The 20,686-nt window shown below is 37.5% G+C and overlaps 1 protein-coding gene across 1 annotated transcript; it reads left to right on the plus strand.

Annotated features, from left to right (window-relative positions):
• The first annotated feature begins 12,191 nt into the window (after positions 1-12,191).
• Positions 12,192-15,914, plus strand: LOC141587379 (putative inactive receptor kinase At4g23740). Its single transcript, XM_074408855.1, has 3 exons — positions 12,192-12,382; positions 13,144-14,465; positions 15,158-15,914. Exons 2-3 carry the CDS (start codon positions 13,202-13,204, stop codon positions 15,772-15,774), a joined length of 1,881 nt encoding a protein of 626 aa, XP_074264956.1. The 5' UTR covers positions 12,192-12,382; positions 13,144-13,201; the 3' UTR covers positions 15,775-15,914.
• Positions 15,915-20,686: the final 4,772 nt, after the last annotated feature.

Below are 20,686 nucleotides of genomic sequence, written 5' to 3' on the forward strand. Positions count from 1 at the left end.
TGTCCATTGAGAGGTGAGTGGGAAGCACATGAGGGTGCCCCATCTTGTCCCTCTCCCTTTTTTGTGAGAGGTCACAAGCTTGTGACGGGATTAACCCGTCACAAGTAAGACTAGCTGATCATCATGTAGGTATGCTTATCAATATTTTCTATTGCTTAGAATAATAAAAGGTAAACACTAAACGAAACTTATAGCAGTAAGTAATGTCTTGTTCTTTCTTCATAGCCTCTTTCATCAAACGGTGTTACTTCATCAACAGGACAATAACACAACTTAGCATAATTAATATAAAACTAACCATAAAAATAAATTTACCTCCATAATTCAAAACAGATCTTAAAAACTTTCTTAGAAAAGTAGGTATTTTAGTATAGTGTAAGGCGCTTTTACATGTAAAATCACCTAACATCATTTACCCTAAATGATGTCCAAATACCAAGGACACGCGTCGAATACGTGCCCAAATACCATGGACATACGTCGGACATGTGCCTAAATAAATGAAGAAAGCTAAACACGACTTTATAGGCATCCGACATGTTTAGGCGCAGTGGTGGAGTTAGGGGGCAAGCAGGGGCCCTCGCCTTCCTGGTGGTTGAGATTTTCAAGGTTTTTAGTTACATTTTTCGAATTTTTTTCGAGTGTACCTTATATTATTCATCCGCCCCCTAAAATTTCTCGCCCCTCCTAAGCTAAAATTTAGACTCCGTCAGTGTTTAAGCGTGAGCCCGACGAGTGTTGGTGTCCGACACGAAACGGCTGATTAAAAAGAGTCTTTGTGCTACCTAGATCACCCTCAACAATGAGGTTTGTCAACAAAGTTTTGTGTACTTTTTAGAAACAAACCCCTCTATTGTTGTAAAAGGATGAACCGATTTGTTCATGCAAATACTTCTAATATATGCAAATGGTTTGTGGAGAGAGGTAAGAGAGAGGGTGGGTCCCTTGTATAAACCTTAAAGAAGCTTTCTTATTGTTGGTAAAAAGTTTGTTGTAAAAAGGTTTGTGTTTTTGATGATTTGACATTTGACAAACCTCAATCTAAAGACAAAAACTGAAGAGAGCGAAAATCCCTAAAAAAAACCCCCAAAATCCCAAAAAACATTCCGAAATCGCCTTCTCGCCGGCGACAACTCCGTTTCACACGTTTCTGGTCGCCAGCGAGGTATTCTTTTTCACTGTTTCTCTTTCTTTTGCTCTTTTTGCTCTGTTTCTTTTTATCATCTACTACCTGGGTTGTGGTATTACTCGATTTCGATCAATTTCTCAAAACAGTTTCAGCTTTTTTGCCATTGATTGACGGTGTTCGGTCTTGGCTTCTCGAGTAATACATACGGTGGTTGATGTTTTTTGTTCTCCCCAACCCATTTACTCTTTCTCGGCTGCAGTCTTCAGCGATTCGATCGATCGGCTTTCATCTTCATCAGTCCAGGTTGGCTACCCATTTTCACTTTTCCTTTTTCTCGGATTTCATCGTTCGTTCCTTACTTGCTGGACTCTCCGTGGCTGCGTGTATAATCTCAGCTTTGATCTTCTTGTTGTGTTCTTTTATTTCTTCCTAAGGTTCTGTGGTGAGTTTGTTTGGACTCACTTTTTGATGGTGATAGCTTTTCTTTTATGTCTTTTTTGCTGAGGAATTTGTTGGTATTGAGGATTTTTACCTCTTATTTTTTATTTCTATTTAATTGGTATTAAGGCTGTTTGTACCCACTACTTCGGTACTCTTATTATGTCTCCTTCTACGGTTCATCATAAATTTCTGGAAGTTTTTGTTTGTGCCCATGTAAGCAATGGGTTTATGGAGAAGGATGGGGATTGGATGTTAGGCTCTTTTATGAAAATACAGGGGTCGGCTCGGAGCCTCCTAACTGAGGTGAGGGAGCTTAAAGATACGGGGAACAGTTTTTTTAGGCAAAATGAGTTTGATATGGCCGCAGCTTGCTATAATGAAGCTTGTAAACAACTTAGTTTGGGCTTGGAAAATGTTGGAGGCGAAGATATTCAATCACTATCGACCTCATTTGTCTCCCTCTGTCTAATATGGTGCATGTGCCCGAAAGGCGGAGGAATACAAAGCTGCTTCGGGTATGTGCTCCATGATTTTGGACACTTTTCCTCGGAATGTAAAGGCACTTTTTCGTAGGGCGGTTGCTTCTATAAAGTTGAAAAGGTTTTTGAAGGCTGAATTGGATTTGGTTGAGGCCTTAACTGTAGAACCTAGTAATAAGGACGTGTTAAGGGAATTAGATGTGGTAAGAGGTCACCTTCTCATCAAGAAAAATGGTAAAAGAGTGTTGGAGGTTGCTACTAATGATTGTGTGGATGGGAACAATAAGAAGCATATCCATATCTCGGAATCTAACGTGGGTATAAAAGATAGTGAAAGCGGGATCACGGAGGTGATGGAAGATCAAAGTGATGTGAGTATGAAGGATAGTGAGAGTGTGACTATGGAGGAGAAGGGGTTTCAAATTTTTTGTGCTAAAAAGTCAGCTCTTGAGTTCGCAAAAAAGGGATGTGGTAGTTCCCGTCTAAGGATCCCCGTGCAACCTTATAAACAGTTGCTTGATGGTAAAAAGATGAGTTTTTACCGTAAACGAGATTTGACAATTTTAACAATTCGGATCCTAAAGAGTGAGGATACTAAGGAGAGTGAGGATACTAAGGAGAATGACACTATCAAAGAATGCGGTAATAAGAAGAAGAAAAGGAGATGTCATAAAAAGTGGAAATCTAAGATGATGAGGGCAATAAATGAAGACATGACTTTGTCCTATAATATCAATGTAAGTTCATGCGCGAGCGCGTCCGATGCGGGGGTCACGACTTCAAGCGCGTCCTCAACTTGTGACAATTTTTCTCCTCCTGTTACTCATATCCGCCATGATAACACAAAGGGTGTTGTTAATGATCCAAGTGTCCTTGTTTGTCGCGTTAATGAAAAGGCTACTTCTTTTTGCCCTCGAGCTCAGAATGACTCAAATGACCATGAACCTTTCACCTTTTCAGCTCGTCCTAAAAAGTGTAAGATTTACTCGTCTGGGAAACCATCATGCGCCCAGTTTACTCCTACTTTTTGCAGGTACCTCTATGCTCATCATGCGCGCGAGAAATGGAAAATGACTACTTCCAAGAAGAATCAAAGCCAAGGGGATGAATCTAGGGATGAGAATGGTTAGGGTCTGAGTCGGGTCCACCCAGACCCGGACCCGACCCGGGATTTTCCCTTTGGAGTCATACCCGACCCAGACCCGCAAGGGTCTAAAATTTGAGGACCCATACCCGGACCCTATGGGTAAGGGTCGGGTCCAGGTCTACCCACGGGTCTGAGTTTCAGCCACTTTAAGAACATGATTAACAACTATGGGTCTATAATATTAAAAAAAAAATCATACTATTTTAAAATTATGAGTTTATTAATCTCTATTGTACACTACCAAATCCAATATACATACCAAAGAGATTAAGAAAGATAGCGAAGACCTAAATTAACCTTACCTCCAAATACATGTGAAAGAATCAAACTCAGAACCCTAAAATCAATACCGTACTTGATAGCCGTCTCCATCTGACCGTCGCTTGCCGCCGTCAATGGTGGTTGTCGGTCGCCGCCTATTATAGAGGTGGTTGCCAGTCACGTATCAGTGTTGTGGTGGTGGTTTTCTTGTGTCAGTGGTGGAGTGGTGGTATTGTCAGAAGAGTTTGGTTGGGTTTTATCACTTTATGGGATGAGGGAAGAGAAAAAGACTTTAGTTGCTTTTGTTTCTACGGTTTGCCAGTATAAATTCAGAAAAGTTGTGATTTTGATTATTTATTTTTTTTAAATAATTATTTATTTTTTAAATAAAGAGTCTAAGGGTCGGGTATGGGTCTCATAACTTAGATCCGGACTCGAACCCGAAATATTTTCTTAAGACCCATAACCGACCCATACCCATTGGGCCTGAAAAAATGAGACCCATACCCGACCCATTAGGGTCCGACCCTCAGGGTCTGGGTCGGGTCCCCGACCCACTGCCATCCCTAGATGAATCTCCAAAACACAATTTATCTACTTTCACAAAAAGTAGGTCTCTCTTTCATAAACTTCTACGTCCTTGTGGCGTAAGTGTTTCTTGTCGCAGCCTCGCAGGTACTCCTCCGAAGCTCAGTTGAAAAGGAAGAGAAAGGAAATGTTCGCGCAAGTTGCTGCCCCTGATCATCCCGTTAAGAAACCTTGTTTGGTTGTTAACCCTTTTTGTAGTTTAATTTCGTATTCAAATAATGTAATAATAAAATCCGACTCTGAGAGTCGGGTTGGTAGTGTGTAGGATACCTTTCTTTACGGCTGTCAAAAAAAAAAAAAAAGACATTTGACAAACTTCAAAATGGGTTCATCTACTGTGGATGCCCTAAGTATGAGCCTACAAGCCCAAACAATACCAAAGTGTCTTGCTTGTGACGGGTACATTTCGTCACAAGTTGAAGACGGGGTAAAATGTGACCCATTTAAGACGAAAATGTTACCATTTTACCTAAAAAATTACCAGAACAATTTTCTAAGGTATAACAATTTGTCATTAAAATGGTCACATTTTATCGTTAAAATGGCGACATTTAACCCGTTTTTAGCTTGTGACGAAAAATGTCCGTCTTCAATGAGAATTGGTGAAACAACCTATATAGGTTATTGGCCCACCACAAAATAAGCATACTTGGCTATATGTCAATCAGTCAATGTGAGTCAAACTGTCAATTAGTTAGACTAAATTCTCTGTTTTAGATTTATACCCGTGCAATAATAGAGAAAAAGAAACTTAGATCGGAGGTATTACCTCCAACTTTTTTGTTTTTGAGCATATATTTATATTTTTTGAGCTTATTTCCACAAACTTTATTTGTTTTTGAGTATATGTATGTTTTTTTTTAGCTTATTAAAATTTATAAGTTAGATTTTAATTTTTTTCCGTCAAAACTCAAATTTTACTAAACTTATATGTAATATTTTTGAGTATTATTGCAATTTTTTAGAGTTTAATGTTTAGATAAATAAACTCAAAAAATTTATATTAAAACTCAAAATTTTTAAAACAAAACTCAAAAAAATTATTATAATGCTCAGAAACTATGAATTGGTGGTAATACATCAGATGTATAATCCACTTACTGGCAATAATACCAGACGCTATCATTAGATATATGAATATATAATTGAGCGTGATTAAGTGTTCAATACCGTGACAATATAAATAGTCCATATTTGAAGATTCGAATATTTGATAAATATTAGATTTGAATATCAGATAATATACAACCGTATTTTATTTGAATTATATTAAAGGTATTTGACATATCTGACCCATTGAATATAATTTTTTATGTACATTGTGATATTTTAAATTATATTTTAACATAAGAAATTAAAATAGGAATAGGCGATATGAATTGGAATTGGGTTGAAGAAAGAGGGTAATTAAATAGAATAGGAAACATAGAGGGACCCACATATAGAAACTCAGCAGCCAATCAAAAGCCAAGAAAAAACATGGCTTTTATACTATGATAATTTATTTTGTGTATAATTGTTCTTCGATAATTGATTACTCCTTCTCGTTCTGTGGAATTATACCATTTAATTAAAATACTATCCACATGCATTCGACAAATAGTATTTTCTAGTGAATCGGACGGAGTAAAAACTTGTATTAAATCCTCGACAAAGGAACACTTCTAACTACACTGTCAATCTCACGATAATATATGTCAGTAATTTATAATAGTTATTGTGTAAAATTATTGTACGATGATAATAATAATTATTAGGGTGGTATATACGAAAAGTTGAGCGCAAGACTTTAATCTCATCTCCGGTAGCAGGGGTCTAGGAAATGATACTCAATTGTATTCTAAATTTGCCCCAAAGAGAATGGGATGGTGTTGTAAGAAAATTTTCAAATTTTGGTGAAGATCGTAAAATAAGTGTGAAAATAAACATGCTTGGAGGTTGATTTCGGTGTAAGGGTCTCTGTTTTGCCGTGTTTTCAGGGAGAAGTTGTTTGGATTAAATGAATATACTCTGATGGGTCAATGGTTAAGAATAGTTGAAATATGTTATGGGGTTCGCAAAGTATCATGCATGGTCTTAATCTTATTATGGATTATGTTTGGAAGGTTTATGGAACTGAAGGGTCGCTTAAGGATAGGACAAGGTTAAGCGCTACAGGCAAGAGTTTTTGTAAATCTCGATTCCGGTGCGTACCTGATCCTCATATGTGAAATGTTTTGGTGTGGAAGATACTTACAAACTCTCTCCCACTAGGGAGTGAGTTTGCTAAAAGGATTTTGTTGGTGGATCACTCTTGTCAGCTTTGTGGTAAGGATGAGAATGAGATTGAGTCGTTAGCACATTTTTTAGGGATTGCTATATAGCAACAAAGGTTTGGGCTGGCTCTGCATTTTGCATTAATACGAGCCAGAGTTCGAATATGGATGTTGGAGAATGAATCATTAATTGAATTCATTACTTGGCCTGGGTAAGCTTAAGGAGAGTGAACATCGGATTTTGCCGTTTCTAGCGACTGTTTAGGGGTTATGGGTGTTACGTAATAATGTTATATTTAGAGGTGAAAAGTTTAATCCCCTGCCGTTCTTTAAGCTATGGTCACAAACAATGGCTACGGCACTTAACGCTACTCAATTGAGTGATGAAGGAAAGGAGGGGGATACTATAGTTGGTCCAAGTAGGAATGATGGTAGTCAGGTTAGGATTCGCGAATGTCACTCTTTCTGTGTTATTGGAGGATCTGGGCAATGTCAAGCTGTTAGGGTGAAGGTGGACGCGAGTTGGCATATCTCTTGTGATGCGCTATTGGTTGCGTTGTCTATGATGGGGGTAGGAGATATTTTCTTTGAAGGAGGTGTCAAGGCTAGAGCGGAGTCGACTCTTCAAGCTGGCGCGTTCGGAATTCGGAAAATTTTGGCGTGGGCGGCGCGTGACCGTGGACTACTACACTTGAACGTCTTTTTTGAGTTCTGATTGTCTTCAACTGCTGAATCAACTTGCGGGTATTGAGAGCCCACATCATTTCATTAAAGAGATTCTTGAAAGCATATTTCTTTTGTTTGCAGGCTTTCACTGTTTATGCTTTAGTTATCTACCTAGGAGCTTGAATAGAACTGCTCATGAGTTTGCTCGTCAGGCCATAAGAATGTAGGAACCCTTTATTTTCGATTGCCAAAAAAAAGTGTGTAAATAAACAATGCAACTTCTACTAAATTATAAAAGAAAAACAATGCAACTTTCAGATCAACACTAAAATAAAATCTGTACAGATTCCAAACCTCATTCTCCAAACGTACATGAATACTCTTATCCTATAACACAGATGTGTATTTAAGATAATGGACATATCCATCTTAAATAACTAACGGGTAGTACAAGAGTGAGCTCTGTCGGGCCAATGGAAGTGGGTCGCGTTGGCTAGTGCTTGTACACCATGGTTCGAGAAAAAAATAACACGGCCTAGACACAGAAAAATGGGCTTCGTAAAGTCTATTAAAATGGAAATAGCGGCTCAGGCACCACCCCACGACTCATGGCGTGTCGTGCTTAGGCGTGCCAAGCAGTTTTTTTATTTTAGCCTTATTTCTCTGTATTTTTAGCGTGCCTAAGTGGATCGTGTCGTGTTGTACACTACTACTTGTACCTTTGCTAGCTAGGCACGATCTTCTTTCTCAATGTTCAGCCTTGTCACGACCCATGACGTATCGTGCCATGTTGAGCCGTGTCAATCTCGTGTTGAGCTAAAATGAGCCATTGGACGTGCCAGTCTGACAGCTTGTGATGCGTGCATTTTATATTGACTTATTATACCATATTTGCACGCATCTCTATGCATATTTAGTAGTGTTTAGCTACAAATGTCCCCCGAATTGTCTACTTTGGTTTCTCTTGTATTATTTGCAGGTATGAACCGGAGATGAGCATAATCAAGCTTAATACATGTCCATATTCATGCATTTAGGATATGAGTTGAGTCGGAGCTTGGAGACTACTATTTTGATATGCGCATAGAACTAAGGTAGCTAGGCGAGCAAATGAAGAGTTTCAAATTACTAGTGCCTACTTTGAAGAGATATATCTCGAGTTCTACAATTGATTTTCAAGTGATTCCAAATGGAGATGAAATCTTATCTTCTTAGCTTTCCAACGCCACCGGAAACGCTCTGTTTGCCCAAGTAACGAAGAAATGGCAGCCGTTTGAAGTTCAGTGCGCGAAGCAGGAATTGTGCGCTGGAAAGTACTCGATCGAGTACTATCTTGTTCGATCGAGTACCTAAACCCCTCGATCGAATGGTGCATTTTTGATAGTGTTTGATCGAGTACCTAATGGCCTCGATCGAGAGGTTTTTGCTAGGAGTTACTCGATCGAGGAGTTCTAAAGTCCTCGATCGAGTACTTTTCTATATGACGCGAGATTTTCTTATCTTGTTATGTATCTTAGGTCAAATAATTATCTTTCCTATAAATAGGAAGGACGTCATTAGGTTTAAACTCTCTCTCTCTCTCTCTCTCTCTCTCTCTTTCTCTCTCTCTCTCTCTCTCTCTTCTTTTGGACCCTCTTTCAGACGGTTATTTGGCTCTGCTATTTTTCCGGATCTAATTCTTTGAAACCTTTCTCTCTCTTTTATATTAATTCTCTTTTACTTATTTCTTCATCATGCTTGTTCTTGCCTTATTTCTCGTTCTTGTTTTATTTGTTATGCTTAGCTAATCCCTTAATGCTAGGATTAGGGGAGCCATGGTAGTATAGCGATGATGCAATAGTTGGTTTAGGAGATTTAATGTGAGAATTGTTTCATTAACAATATAACTATAATCATTTGGTTGAATGCATGCAACTGACTTAGTTAATCTGGTTAAGTTCAGACCTAGATCGGAAGATTGAAATGAATAGACCTGTTATGAGTAATAGACTACACTAGTGAGGTTGAAAGCTAAGCTAGTTGTATTTTAGGGCGGATAGCGGACCGGAAAGACCTTTCCTTTACCCTTCTCACATCAGACCGTTTGACCTACCTTTAGCTGACTTGTGCATCTATCATGGTGAACCGACATCCTGCATATTTCTCTCTATTTAGTTAATCTCCTTTCTCAATCCTTGCTTTTTAATATCGTTCATTAGTTTAGAAATCCACTCAAACCCCCGAATTGTGACCGTAGACAAACTAGAATAGCGAGTAGATAATGACCGCCTCCCTGTGGATACGATACCCGACTTGCCTCTGCTGCATTAGTTAGAGCCTGTTGGTTTATTTTTGATAGGGTTGCGACAGCCGTATCAGCTTGCATGCTCACTTTCATCGCTGGTAACGGGTCAAACAGATAGTTGAGACAAAATCGCAAAAAACATGTTTAGGGAATGAAACTCTCTTGTCTTATTTATCTGTTTGTTTTAATATGTGACGCTTTTTATAATTAATTTATACAATATGATTGTATTAAGAGAGCCCAATTTATCGCTTCCTCCATTTCGAACATTTATCAACCTAAAATAATTAAGATAGAGGAATAATTACCCGTTAAAGCATGTATAATAGAGACGATGTTTTGATCCTCTTATTTTTCTTTTTTCCTTCTAATTTTTTGATACATCACTCACTTTTTATCCACTTCATTTTCCACTATATGCATCATCTATTCTTCTCTTATATTTTCTCACAATGGAGAGGAAATGTTCCTCTTCCTCTTACATTAACCACAACACTATAAACTTCAATATAAAGAAAAATTAAAGAATTGGATATTATATGATAAATATTAATTGGTTGAATGACACAGGGTCAATACATACCTTCCTCTAAAATTAGAAGAAGTATTCTTCATCCTCCTTTTAAGAAGACATTCCACATTAATTCCACAATAGAAGAAAATAAAGGATATTTTCTTATATGAGACAGAGTGTTAAGAGGCGGTAAATCCTCTTGATTGTACATGTTTTTATGCCATTACTATCAAATAATGGAGTGAACTTTAAGTAAATGTTAGTGTGCTTCGGATTTATCTAAATCCAAACATTTGGGACCAAATATTTTGGGCTCATATAAATTGGTCCTACGTTACCTTTGCTCGTTAGCCAACTCATCCGGGCCCAACCATAATTTCTTTTTCACTATCTGGGCATCTTTTTCTTTTTTCACTCGTGTTTTTTCCAAGTATATCAAAATTCACAAATTTTCATGGTAGACGGGGATATCCGTTTATTGTTATAGACGGGTTAAATATTCAACCACTTTAAATATAAGACAAACAATAAGCTGTATGGTGGGATTCAAAATGTCATCACTTTAAGCATATTTGACCCGTCTATAGGAAGACTAATTGATCAAAAATTCCATTAGTCTCACTATAGACGGATAAGTATATCAAAATTTCCCATTAATATCACTATAAACGGATATATCTGTCTAAAGTAAAAGGCGGATCAAATATACTTAAATGCTAACATTTTTTAGCCTAACCATGCAACTTGTTGCTTGTCATATACTTAAAATGAGTGGATATTTGGCTCGTTTATAACTATAGACGGATATCTCCCGTCTATAATGAGAAAGTTGTGCAAAATTTCTGGTTTATTATTGTGTACCAAAATTTTAGTTACTTTATTCCACTTAGAAAAACATTTAAGTGTGATTAGGATAAATTCTCATTTAAGGCGAACACTATCCGTTTTAAGTTGAAAGCAGGTTAAATTACTAAATCACATTGCAAGTTGTCTAAGTAATGCTAAAAGTTTTGTCTTTATTACCCTTATGTGGTAGTATTTGTTCAGTCTTAAGCAAGATTTACTGCGTAATTAATGGTCAAAAAAATGGATTTTATTTAAGCATTTAATATCTTCTGAATTTGGTATTAACTTAGAAATTAAGGACTATTACACATTTATCTATGCAATTAATACATGGTTAAAAATTATTTCCACTTTTGGTTCCTTAGGTTGTATTTTTCATTTTTTAAAATATATTTTCCTAATTATTTAGATGTCTTAATACTCATTCTATCTTAATTATTTATTGTCTTTGATTAAAATACCACTCGCAAAAGAAAATTAAAAAAAAGGCAAAAATGGTTAGACAAAGGGAGTAATTTCTTACTTATTCGTTTTAATAGATTCATGCTATTTCTTCTCATATATGCGAATTACTTTCTTAAGATTCAAACAAATAATTGCGTATAAAATGACCGAAGAAAATATATACACTTGTATAATTTTAAGATTCAAACGGGTCAAATAACACTCTACTTGAATAAATGAAATATGTTTTTTGCTATTTCCTAGGCGTTTTACTTTTGTTTTATATCTGATTTGACTTATTTTTAAGTTTAAAACGATATAATCATCTTAACTAAAAAATTGTAAAAAATATAAATATTACAAATAGGTGTTGTTTAAACCTGATAAAATTGACTCAACCTGAATGATTCAACCTGATAAGCCTAACCCTTGTAATAGGTATTGCTTAAACTTGATAAAATTGACCCAACCTGAATGATTCAACCTGATAAGCCTAACCCTTGACACGACAAGCCCAACTTGAAGTAACCCGGTAGACTCAAAATGACCTGAAATGTTAGTTGAGGCAAAATCCTAATCCAAAATGATTTTATAATAACCCGATAAACTGTTGATTCGAAATGACGCGATTCAAATCCAATCCAAATAACCTATTTACCATATCTAGATCACACCCATTTTTTTTGACTCATCACAATTATAACAATCTGTCTCATTGTAGATGAACACTATCTGTCTAAAGCTATAGACGGATAGTGACACTCTCACAAAATGTACAAAATGTAAGTGGGAGGGTAAGTGAGGTATCCATTTCCCACTCACTTTCACTATCCACTCTTATTTTGCGAGAGGAACACCATCCATCTATAACTTTAGACGGCTAATGTCCGTCTAAAGTGAGAATTTTCTTATCCATCTAAAATGAGAATTCGGGCAATTATAAACATTCATTAAAATAAAAATGTAAAATTAAATTGACTTGTCGTCGGTGAGTGAATATTTAATTAACCCACCATTTACCGTTATTATGAAGTTCCCCACCCCCACTTTCTCCATTCATCATTCATTTTACCCCTTCATTTCTAAAACGGAATACTAATAACTAATCACACATACATGACACATTAATTAACAGTTGGACATTAAAAAGTCACGTTACACACATCATTTATTTTCCTGTCACTTCACCCTTTCTTCTTCTCCCATATGATATCCCCTTCCTCATCATCATAAACCCCTTCCACTTCCTCACTCACTCTCTCTCCATTTTCTGCCACTCTTCCCACTCCACTCAGATCTACTCCCACCATTTCACTTTAAACTAACAGGTATGTACTCCTATCTACTACTGCATTCTTTCATTTCCGTCCATCTTCACTTAAGACCGTCCTCTTTTAAACTAACCATCCGTCTCAATCATTTGTTTATCTTTGATTAAAATATTACTCACAATGAATACTAATGACTGAGACGGAAAAAGTATATGTTTCTAACAAATGGCTTTATACTACTCACTCCGTTCTAATTATTTGTTTATCATGGATTAAAATAGCAAGGTGTACAAATTAATAGAACGGAGAAATTAGTTTAATATAAAACCGTTTTACAAGAGACCAACTCGACTACTCTCAGGGGAGTTACACTACAATGCTACAACCACTACTATTACTAATGCTTTGGTTTTATAAAATAAGTAGATAAAAAAAGTGTGTTGGAGATTCGGTTCTTCTTTTTGTGTTGTAGTGTTTGTTGTTTTCTATCGGTTAATTCAATTTTTGTTTTACCTCGATTTTTACAATTGTCAAAATGTGTTATTTTCAACAAGCCCATTTTTTTATAACAGTGAAAAAGTAACTGGGTTTGTCTTTATTTTGCTTTTTTCTGGGTTTAAACAATTCAAAATACATCGACTTTTCCGTAGTGTTTTTGTGTATGAATTCAATATTTTTCCCTGCTTTTTAGGGGACAATTTTACCCTTTTTTCCCTTTTTCTTTTTTTGTTTGGATAATTTTCTGCTAAATATTAGCGCGAAATTTATATTTGAAACTATAGAAGTTTAATTTCATGCACATTATTTATATATTGCAGGTTTGTTCATTGAAGTGAAGAAAAAAAAATTCAAAAATTATTTTTAAGGGGAAAAAAAATGAGGGGTGAGTTAAAGCTGCTTGTAATTTATGTGAAATTAATGCTAATTTTGGGGGGTATTTTTGGAATTATTGGAGGAAATGCTGAGGTTTTAGAAGAGGATAAGAGAGCATTGCTAGATTTTGTAACTAAATTGCCTCATTTTCATACCCTTAATTGGAGTGAAGCTAATCCAGTGTGTAAAAATTGGACTGGTGTTACTTGTAATGCCGAATCGACACGTGTTATTGGGGTAAGGCTGCCAGCTGTCGGGTTTAGCGGTGAGATTCCGGTTAATACGCTTAGCCGGCTATCGGCCTTGCAGGTGCTTAGTTTGAGGGAGAATAGGATTAGTGGTGGTTTTCCTAAGGATTTTGGGAAGTTGAAGAATTTGTCTATGTTGTTCTTGCAGTTTAATGATTTTAGTGGTGTGTTGCCTGATGATTTTTCTGTTTGGAAGAATTTGAGTGTGGTTAACTTGTCTAATAATAGGTTTAGTGGGGGAATACCCAAATCGATGTCGAAGATGTCACAGTTAATGTCGTTAAATTTGGCGAATAATTCGCTTTCTGGGGAGATTCCTGACCTGGGTTTGCCTAATTTAGAGGAACTGGATTTGTCGAATAATAATTTGAGTGGTAGTGTACCCAAGTCTATGGAAAGGTTTCCTAGTTCGTCATTTGTAGGGAATAATGTTGCTGTCGTGGATTCTAATTCTAATACTAGTGTTGCTCAGTCTGATTTGTCACCATTGCCGAAATCAAAGTCAAAGGGTAAGAATTGGTGGAGGGAGAGATGGTTTTTGGGGGTTGTGATTGGGTGCGGTGTGCTTGGAGTTGTGGCATTTTTGTGTTTGTTCTTTGCTTGTTGTTCCCGAAGAAAGGATGGTGACGAGGGGTTTACTGGTAAATTCCCCAAGGGTAGTATGTCACCCGAGAAAGCATTATCACGTGATCAAGGTTCAAGAAACGGGCTTGTCTTCTTTGAGGGATGTAATTACGCGTTTGATTTGGAGGATTTGTTGAGGGCGTCTGCTGAAGTTTTGGGAAAGGGGACGTTTGGAATGTCTTATAAGGCGATTTTAGAGGATGCTAATGTTGTTGTTGTGAAGAGGTTGAAAGAGGTGAGTGCCGGGAAGAGAGAGTTTGAGCAACAAATGGAGTTGATTGGAAGCATTAGACATGAGAATGTGGTGGCACTTCGAGCTTATTACTACTCAAAGGATGAAAAACTCATGGTAAATGATCATTGCAGCCAGGGGAGTGTTTCTGCAATGCTTCACAGTAAGTCACTGTCTTATCTCTGTAATTTGCATAGTTTCATTTTTCCTCTTGCCATTGTTCTTTCGAATTACTCTCTTTTTGAAGTCTTGTTTATGATTATTGGTCTTCACAAGAGTCAAAGTCTCAAACTATGACTGTCAGTGGTGGAGCTGGAGCTGGAGCTAGGGGGGCTAGCAGGGGCGGTCGCCTCCCCGGCGAATGAAATTTTTTCGAGTGTACCTTATAAAATTAGTCGTTCGCCCCCCTAAAATTTTTTGACCCCCTAAGTTCAAATCCCGGCACCGCCACTGATGTCTGTACATTGCTTTGCCAATTTTGAGCCTTATATCTTCGTGCAAATCTTTCGTAATGTGCCCAATTCAATGATCTCAAGTTGTCATTAGAACATTTTCCTGGCATTTTTGTGCCAATGGGCCTCTATTTTTCGATGACTACTCTAGTTAAGTGCTTGCCGCCCCATGGTCTATTTTGTGGTAACATTGGTCATTCAACATTCTACTGATGAGGTTGTTAGCGTAGTGAATTAGTTAGTGATAGATGACGAGAGCTTTTGATTGGAGATGTTGCAAGTTTGAATCTCCTTCTCCTTTGTATTGTGTATTTGTGTACTAGTGCTGTGCCTATATCTTGATCCTACTTCCTAGTGAATGACAATGAGGTACATTTTCTCTTATACATTGACGATTTTACAGGTCAAAAAGGAGAAGAGAGGATACCTTTGAACTGGGAAACACGGTTGAGGATAGCCCTTGGAGCTGCTCGGGGAATAGCTCATATCCACTCAACTAATGGAGGCAAGTTTGTCCATGGTAACATTAGATCCTCGAACGTCTTTCTGAACACCCAAAAACATGGATGTGTCTCCGATTTTGGATTGGCCCAAGTGATGACCCCACTGGCCCCACCTATTTCCCGTGCAGCGGGTTATCGAGCACCCGAAGTGACCGACACCAGGAAGGCCACCCAAGCAGCTGATGTATACAGTTTAGGAGTATTTATACTCGAGCTGCTTACAGGTAAATCACCAGTCCATGCAACCGGAGGTGATGAACTTGTTCATTTGGTGAGGTGGGTCCACTCGGTGGTCCGTGAGGAGTGGACTGCCGAAGTGTTTGACCTTGAACTTCTGAGGTATCCTCATGTTGAAGAAGAGATGGTTGAGATGTTGCAGATCGCATTATCCTGTGTCGCAAGAGTACCTGATCAAAGACCTAAGATGACTGATCTTTTAAAGATGATAGAAGATGTTCGCTGCACTCTCTCTGAGACTCGTCCTGAATCAACGTCTGGACCCACTCCATCAGAGTAGCTGGAACTGTTATTTATTTCTTTTTTTCTTTATGAATCGACATTAACCTGGACATTAGAGTCGCTATCTCATCGTCATGTAGTCATATTCAATACCCGTATTGGAGTTGTTTCTAATTTTCCAATCTGTTTGTTTTGTAATGTCTGTTAGCATTGTCGCCTTTTTCTCATCTCGTCAATATTTTGACATGACCCAAAAGGCCGAAACTTGTAGAACTTGATTGGAAACCGACTTGAGTGACTCTAATGCCGACTCTAGAGTTGCCCGAAACATCTTCCATAGTTTCCTCCAAAATTTCCAGTTTGTTTGTTGTGTTATGTCTTATTTAAAAAGGCAAATTGTCATTCCAAGCTGTATTGAAATGTAACCATCTCTGATGTCATCTAGTTACATACGGAGTATTCTTCATAGATGGTTGATTGATGTAAACATACGGAGTATATTTCTGTCCTTTCATTTTCTTTCCTTTCAAATTCCATCTTGGTCGATTTTATTGAGGTGAGGTCCACTACGGCGACACACGATAAATGCTTGAACGAGACTATTTGTTTATTTAGATCAGTCAAGTTGCTCTTGTTATCGGTATTAGATCTGGATGGAGAAACCGTCTTTCAAAAGTTTTTAGATATTTTGTGTGTGTATTTTTTAAGTGGGCTTTTCGTTTTCAAGATATACCAACCATGAATGTTGTGAAAGATAATGGATACGGGAGGCTATAGTCTACTTTAGAGATGATAATGGGTGGAATATGGATGGGGTTGAGCTATATCTATATTCATATCCATTTAGGGGCTGTTTGGTTCAAAGTGTGAGAATGGAATGGATTGGGATGAGAATCCAGGATGGAATGGAGTTAGAACCCCATACCTTTTAACACTTGTTTGGTTCAATTTTGTAATGGATTGTAATTCAATCAACAGACGGAATGAAGCGTGAACTGTCAAATAAATAACTCTACTATTCAATCCTGCGAAAATAATTCAATCATGTGCATATTTCAATATTACTTATACAACAACACAATTTTTTAAGGCAATTGTCATACGAGTCGTCATACAACCCGTAAATATTGTTTAAAGCAATAGACACATGTATTATTGCAACGAATCATGTATACCTATAAACAATCGCAAGCAAATTTTTTATAAAAGCAAAAAAAAATATTATGAAAGTAGAAGATAAAGACTTACGTAGAGTAGAACAACAGCAATTTGGGTTTTTTTTTTCTTTCTTAATTTTAGGTTTTGTATCCAAGGGGGATTGGATTTAGAAACTTGGGGGAGGAGTAGAGTATGGGATTCCAAGGGATTGAGGTGGATTGAGAAACCCTTGGGTTTCTAAATCCATTCCAAAAGTGGTCAACCAAACACTTGAATCGATGATATCCATTCCAATCCATTCCATACCCCCCAACCAAACACCCCCTTAATTTATGGTCATCCATATCCCACTCTTATCCATTTAATATTTTTTCATCCATTTATATCCATATCTACCGGGTGAAGTGGGTACCCGTTGGATATTTTCACAGCTTATGAAATTTAAAGATAATATATCGTAAAAAAGTTGTGGCGATAAAATTAAAAAGCATACATAATTCAAGTAACAATATGTGTTGACAAATAGCAACCCAATATATATCCAACAACAAAGTGTCTTTGCAAAGCAAGTGACCATACAAATACGCCACGCCAACTACAAAGAAACCACCAACGCATTATATTATTGATTAAACTAACAAAAATAAGTTACTTTGATTAGTGAAAATAACAATATCCATATAAACACAAGTTTTACTTTTCCTAAATAACAGCATGATATTAAAATTAAGTAAAATTTCTGATAAAAAAAATATACTTTTGAAGGGAAATCATTAATGACCTAAATAATTATTAACTTAATAAAAAATTAATTATAAATATTAATTTTGGATATCCACAGGGTGGTTAAGCGGGTGAGAGATGATAATCCATATCCCACCCTAAATTCACCCATATCCATATCCTACCCTAAATTCAAAAAAAAAATCGTCATCCATATCTCACCCATTTAATTTCGGGTGGATAGATATCCACAGGATAAGGGTGAGACTGCCATCCCTAGTCTACTCCATTATGAACGATTCTTCTAATCCGCGATTTAACATTCGACAAGGCAAATTAAGAATAGTGGCATAACAAGCGATCCATTTTGATTTTTCCCCATAAATTACCTTATTGCATATTTGCATTACTTAGGGTAAGATTATCAGTTGCCGATTGTAGGCTTTTAATCGACTTATCTGCTGAAGGCTTATTACAAAATGCGAGATTGATACGGACTACTTTTTTATGTTTAAATAATGATAATGATTAATTCTGATAATCTCGCTGTTTGATTTATATTGTTTAGCCGCTGATTGTCTGCTTTTGTGTTAGGCCCAAATTCTGGATATGGGCCGAGCCAAAGAAGCAGATCAGGAAGCAGAGGCAGGATAGCGCGCAAGGAGGACTTAGATCCGGACTAGGATGCTAACGGGTTCACGAATAAAATAAGGAAGTCCTAGTTATTGCCATATTCTGAATAAGGAAAGTCCTGGCTAATACCAACTGAAGACTTAGGGAGCAAGCAAAGAACCCTAGGTGAGAGAGCTTCACTATATAAGGGGCATAAGCACAAGACCAAAAGATCATTCAGATACACACACAAAAAGGCCCTAGCCTCCAAAGTACGATCGTTTTAGCATTGCTCCACGTTGTACTCTCAACCGAATTATAGTGAAAATATTGGTGGGATTCCGTCTCCCCTCGCGGTTGTTTCCCATATCAGGTTTTCCGCGTAACCAAAATTCCTTGTGTCCTTTATTTACGTTTACATTCAACTCATCATAGCACGCAAAACACAATCATATATAAATCGTAAATTGATTAGGCACTAAGACCACTTTAACCCTACTTGGTAGAAATTTACCAAATCAGTTTGGCGCCCACCGTGGGGCATGGTGGTCGTCTCCATTAATCAGAATACGTAGAACCACAGCATGTCAGGACAACCAACAACAAATCCGAGTAGAACGGACGACATTCCAGCCATACGAGCACTACCTCTTTCCACGACAGTACCCGCAACCCCAACGCAGTCACCAAACGCTATACCTACACAGGGGGTAGCTTCAGTACCAGCTATTAAGCAAAGCCATAGTTCTCAGACATCACTGAATCAACCACAAACAAGAAGGGTACAAGCCAGGGACCCAGGTGTCAGCCAAGGTAAACAAAGGACGGGATAATCGGAGAAAGGGGGACAGTCCAGGCATCAAGATCCAGCTCCACCGAGTCCCACTAGCATCATGATAAGCGGGCTGGACACCTTAGCAAGAACCATCAGGACAATGCAAAGTGAGAATAGGAGCATGAGATCTCAGATGGAAGCAGATAACAACCTCCTCTGAGCTCAGATTGATGAGCTACGACATCAAGCTGTGAGTCCTGCAACCTGGACGCACGACGCCAGATTCAGAGGAGCACCAACAGGAGATAGTGAAAGGAGGCAGACTCGCCTGCTGCCACAGGATGTTCGTTGCACTCTCTCGGAGACTCGTCCTGAATCAACGTCTGGACCCACTCCATTAGAATAGCTGGAATTTCTATTTATTTCTTTCTTTTTTCTTTATGAATCGACATTAACCTGGACATTAGAGTCGCTATCTCATCGTCATGCAGTCATATTCAATACCCGTATTGGAGTTGTTCCTAATTTTCCAATCTGTTTGTTTTGTAATGTCTGTTAACATTCTCATTTCGAGTTGTTTTGAAATGTCGCCTTTTTCCCATCTCGTCAATATTTCGACATGACCCAAAAGGCTGAAACTTGTAGAACTTGATTGAAACCGACTTGAGTGACTCTAATGCCGACCCTAGAGTTATCTAAAACATCTTGTTGGGAAATTAGCGTCAATCTCCCACGCACAACGGAAGCAACCAATCGACAAGTAAACCGTAAAAGTAAATAAATGTAAGCAATAATAAGATGAGACAATATTTTAGGGTCAAACCCAAGGCAAAACCTTCCAAACCGGAAGTAAAACCCACTAGCCAAATCGACTAGAATCCACTATTATAATATAGAACCAGTACAACGTAACCGCCCCGAATTGATACCAATTCGAAACCCACAATACTATAAGACAACTACCTCTAGCCCTCCAGTAATATTTGTCAATGCCACTAATATCACCCATAAAGTAACCTCATAAATTATTGTATAAAAACACCCGTTGTACTGCCTCTCACCCTCAAACCCGACTTGCTATTTTCTACCAAGCTAAGTCACCTTGTTTGATATATGTTTTTTTCCAAAGGATTGCAATTATATAGATTGGTTAAGTTTCTAAATAATATCAACTCTATAGATCTCCCTTTCTCTGGTAATTTTTTACTTGGAGGAAAAAGAAATGTGGTTCTGATAATATTTTTGAAATTCTTGATAGAGCATTAGCATCCCCTAACTGGATTAGTATGTATCCGAATATGCAATTTGTGCACCATGCTTTCACTAGCTTAGACCATTGTCCTATCTCCGTGAAGTTTCATGACCAAATTCATAACAAAGCCCCTCCTTTTCGTTTTGAACTTATGTGGACTCTCCGAGATGACTTCAACAAAATGGTCAAAAGTTGCTGGCAATACTAGTTTGAGGGGTCTTATATGTTCTGTCTTTCTCAAAAATGCAAATTTCTAAAGCAAAAGGCTAAAAAATGGAATGAATCTACTTTTGGGAATATTTTTTAGACAACTTTCAATTGCTGAAAATAAGTTAGAGAATATACAAAAGCAACTAGGGTCATCCCATATAGCGACTTTAGAAGTCGCACAATTGAAATGGTTAAAAAAGCGTGATGCTCCTCTTAACTATAATCGCATGTATTGGCAAC

The sequence above is a fragment of the Silene latifolia genome, chromosome 6, assembly GCF_048544455.1.
Source record: "Silene latifolia isolate original U9 population chromosome 6, ASM4854445v1, whole genome shotgun sequence".
NCBI classification, from domain to species: Eukaryota; Viridiplantae; Streptophyta; class Magnoliopsida; order Caryophyllales; family Caryophyllaceae; genus Silene; species Silene latifolia.